This window comes from Chiloscyllium plagiosum, chromosome 33 (genome assembly GCF_004010195.1).
Source record: "Chiloscyllium plagiosum isolate BGI_BamShark_2017 chromosome 33, ASM401019v2, whole genome shotgun sequence".
NCBI classification, from domain to species: Eukaryota; Metazoa; Chordata; class Chondrichthyes; order Orectolobiformes; family Hemiscylliidae; genus Chiloscyllium; species Chiloscyllium plagiosum.
Window position 1 is genome coordinate 13,098,661 of NC_057742.1, and position 2,309 is coordinate 13,100,969.

At 43.5% G+C, this 2,309-nt stretch overlaps 1 protein-coding gene across 1 annotated transcript in view; it reads right to left on the minus strand.

The window, feature by feature from the left end:
- kat2a (K(lysine) acetyltransferase 2A) overlaps positions 1-2,309 on the minus strand; it is a 44,166-nt gene that overhangs the window by 15,625 nt on the left and 26,232 nt on the right. Inside the window, exon 11 of the mRNA XM_043674630.1 lies at positions 63-87. Coding sequence (XP_043530565.1) covers positions 63-87 — 25 coding nt within the window. The remainder of the gene's footprint in view (positions 1-62; positions 88-2,309) is intronic.

Below are 2,309 nucleotides of genomic sequence, written 5' to 3' on the forward strand. Positions count from 1 at the left end.
GAGAGAGAGAGCGCGAGAGAGAGCGCGCGAGAGAGAGCGCGCGAGAGAGAGCGCGAGAGAACCTGCCCAGTAACCGCCTTTGCTGTTTGAATTCGTGTATCGCTGGACATCAGAGTGCATCTGGGAAAATTAACAAACAGTGAAATTCACAACTGATCTTGGATGAACTTTTGGGCGAAGTTCACAACACAGAATCAGATAAGTTAATTGTTGTTTTAAGTCTGTCCAAGAGAAAGGCTGCAGTAGTGAGTATAGTGGATTTTATGTTTTTGGAGATAAGTCTCTTGACTAAACTTAAAATACAAGCCTAGCTATTAATTTAACCTGGGGCAGTGTTTGTAGAGAATAAGATGATGTATTTTCTGGGTCTGTAGATTGTGAAGGAGCAAAAATGGCCTTTGCAGTGATATGTACTTCTTGTCAAATGTGGCAGTTTAAAGAGAGTATAAGGGTTACTAAAGATTATATCTGCCATCAATGCTGTTGGACGCGAATCTTATCAGATCAAGTGGATCGGTTGGAGAGACAGTTAGAAGCGATAAGGAATTTGCAACAGCAACAGTATGTGATGGATGGCAGTTATAGGAAGGGGGGAAAGTCTCAGATACAGTCACATAGATGGGTTAACTCCAGGAAGGGTAAGAGAGGTCGGCACCTAGGGCAGGAATCTTTTGTGGGTATACCCATTTCAAACAGGTATGCTGTTTTGGAAAATGTAGGGGTGATGGATTCTCAGGGGAACGTAGCACGAACAGCCAAGTTTCTGGTATTGAGACTGGCTCTAATGCAACGAGGGGTACGTCGGCTTTCAAGAGATCAATTGTATTAGGGGATTCTGTAGTCAGAGGTACAGACAGACGTTTCTGTGGCCAACAGAGAAGAAGCAGAATGGTGTGTTGTTTCCCTGGTGCCAGGATCAAGGATGTCTCAGAGAGGGTGCAGAATGTTCTCACAGGGGAGAGGGACCAGCAGGAGGTCATTGTCCACATTGGAACCAACGACATTGGAAGGGAAACATTTGAGACTCTGAAGGGAGATTACAGAGAGTTAGGCAGAAATTTAAAAAGGAGGTCCTCAAGAATAGTAATATCTGGATTACTCCCAGTGCTACGAACTAGTGAGGGCAGGAATAGGATGATAGAGCAGATGAATGCATGGCTGAGGAGCTGATGTATGGGAGAAGGATTCACATTTTTGGATCATTGGAATTTCTTTTGGGGTAGAAGTGACCTGTACAAGAAGGACAGATTGCATCTAAATTGGAAGGGGACTAATATACTGGCAGGGAAATTTGCTGCTTGGGAGGATTTAAACTAGTAAGGTGGGGGGGGACCCAAGGAGATAGTGAGGAAAGAGATCGATCTGAGATGGGTACAGCTGAGAACAGAAGCAAGTCAAACAGTCAGGGACAAGGTAGGACTAATAAATTAAACTGCATTTATTTCAATGCAAGGAGCCTAACAGGGAAGGCAGATGAACTCAGGGCATGGTTAGGAACATGGGACTGGGATATCATAGCAATTACGGAAACATGGCTCAGGGATGGGCAGGACTGGCAGTTTAATGTTCCAGGATACAAATGCTACAGGAAAGATAGAAAGGGAAGCAAGAGGGGAGGGGGAGTGGCATTTTTGATAAGGGATAACATTACAGCTGTGCTGAGGGAGGATATTCCTGGGAAGTTATTTGGGTGGAACTGAGAAATAAGAAAGGGATGATCACCTTATTGGGATTGTATTAATGACCCCCAAATAGTCAGAGGGAAATTGAGAAATAAACTTGTAAGGAGGTCTCAGCTTTCTGTAAGAATAATAGGGTAGTTATGGTAGGGGATTTTAACTTTCCAAACATTGACTGGGACTGCCATAGTGTTAAAGGATTAGATGGAGAGGAATTTGTTAATTGTGTATAAGACAATTTTCTGATTCAGTATGTGGATGTACCTACTCGAGAAGGTGCAAAACGTGACCTACTCTTGGGAAATAAGGCAGGGCAGGTGACTGAGGTGACAGTGAGGGGAGCACTTTGGGGCCAGCGACCATAATTCTATTCGTTCTAAAATAGTGATGGAAAAGGATAGACCAGATTTAAAAGTTGAAGTCCTAAATTGGAGAAAGGCCAATTTTGACGGTATTAGGCAAGAACTTCCAAAAGCTGATTGGAGGCAGATGTTTGCAAGTAAAGGGACGGATGGAAAATGGGAATCCTTCAGAAATGAGATAACAAGAATCCAGAGAAAGTATATTCCTGTCAGGGTGAGAGGGAAGGCTGGTAGGTATAGGGAATGCTGGATGACTAAAGAAATTAAG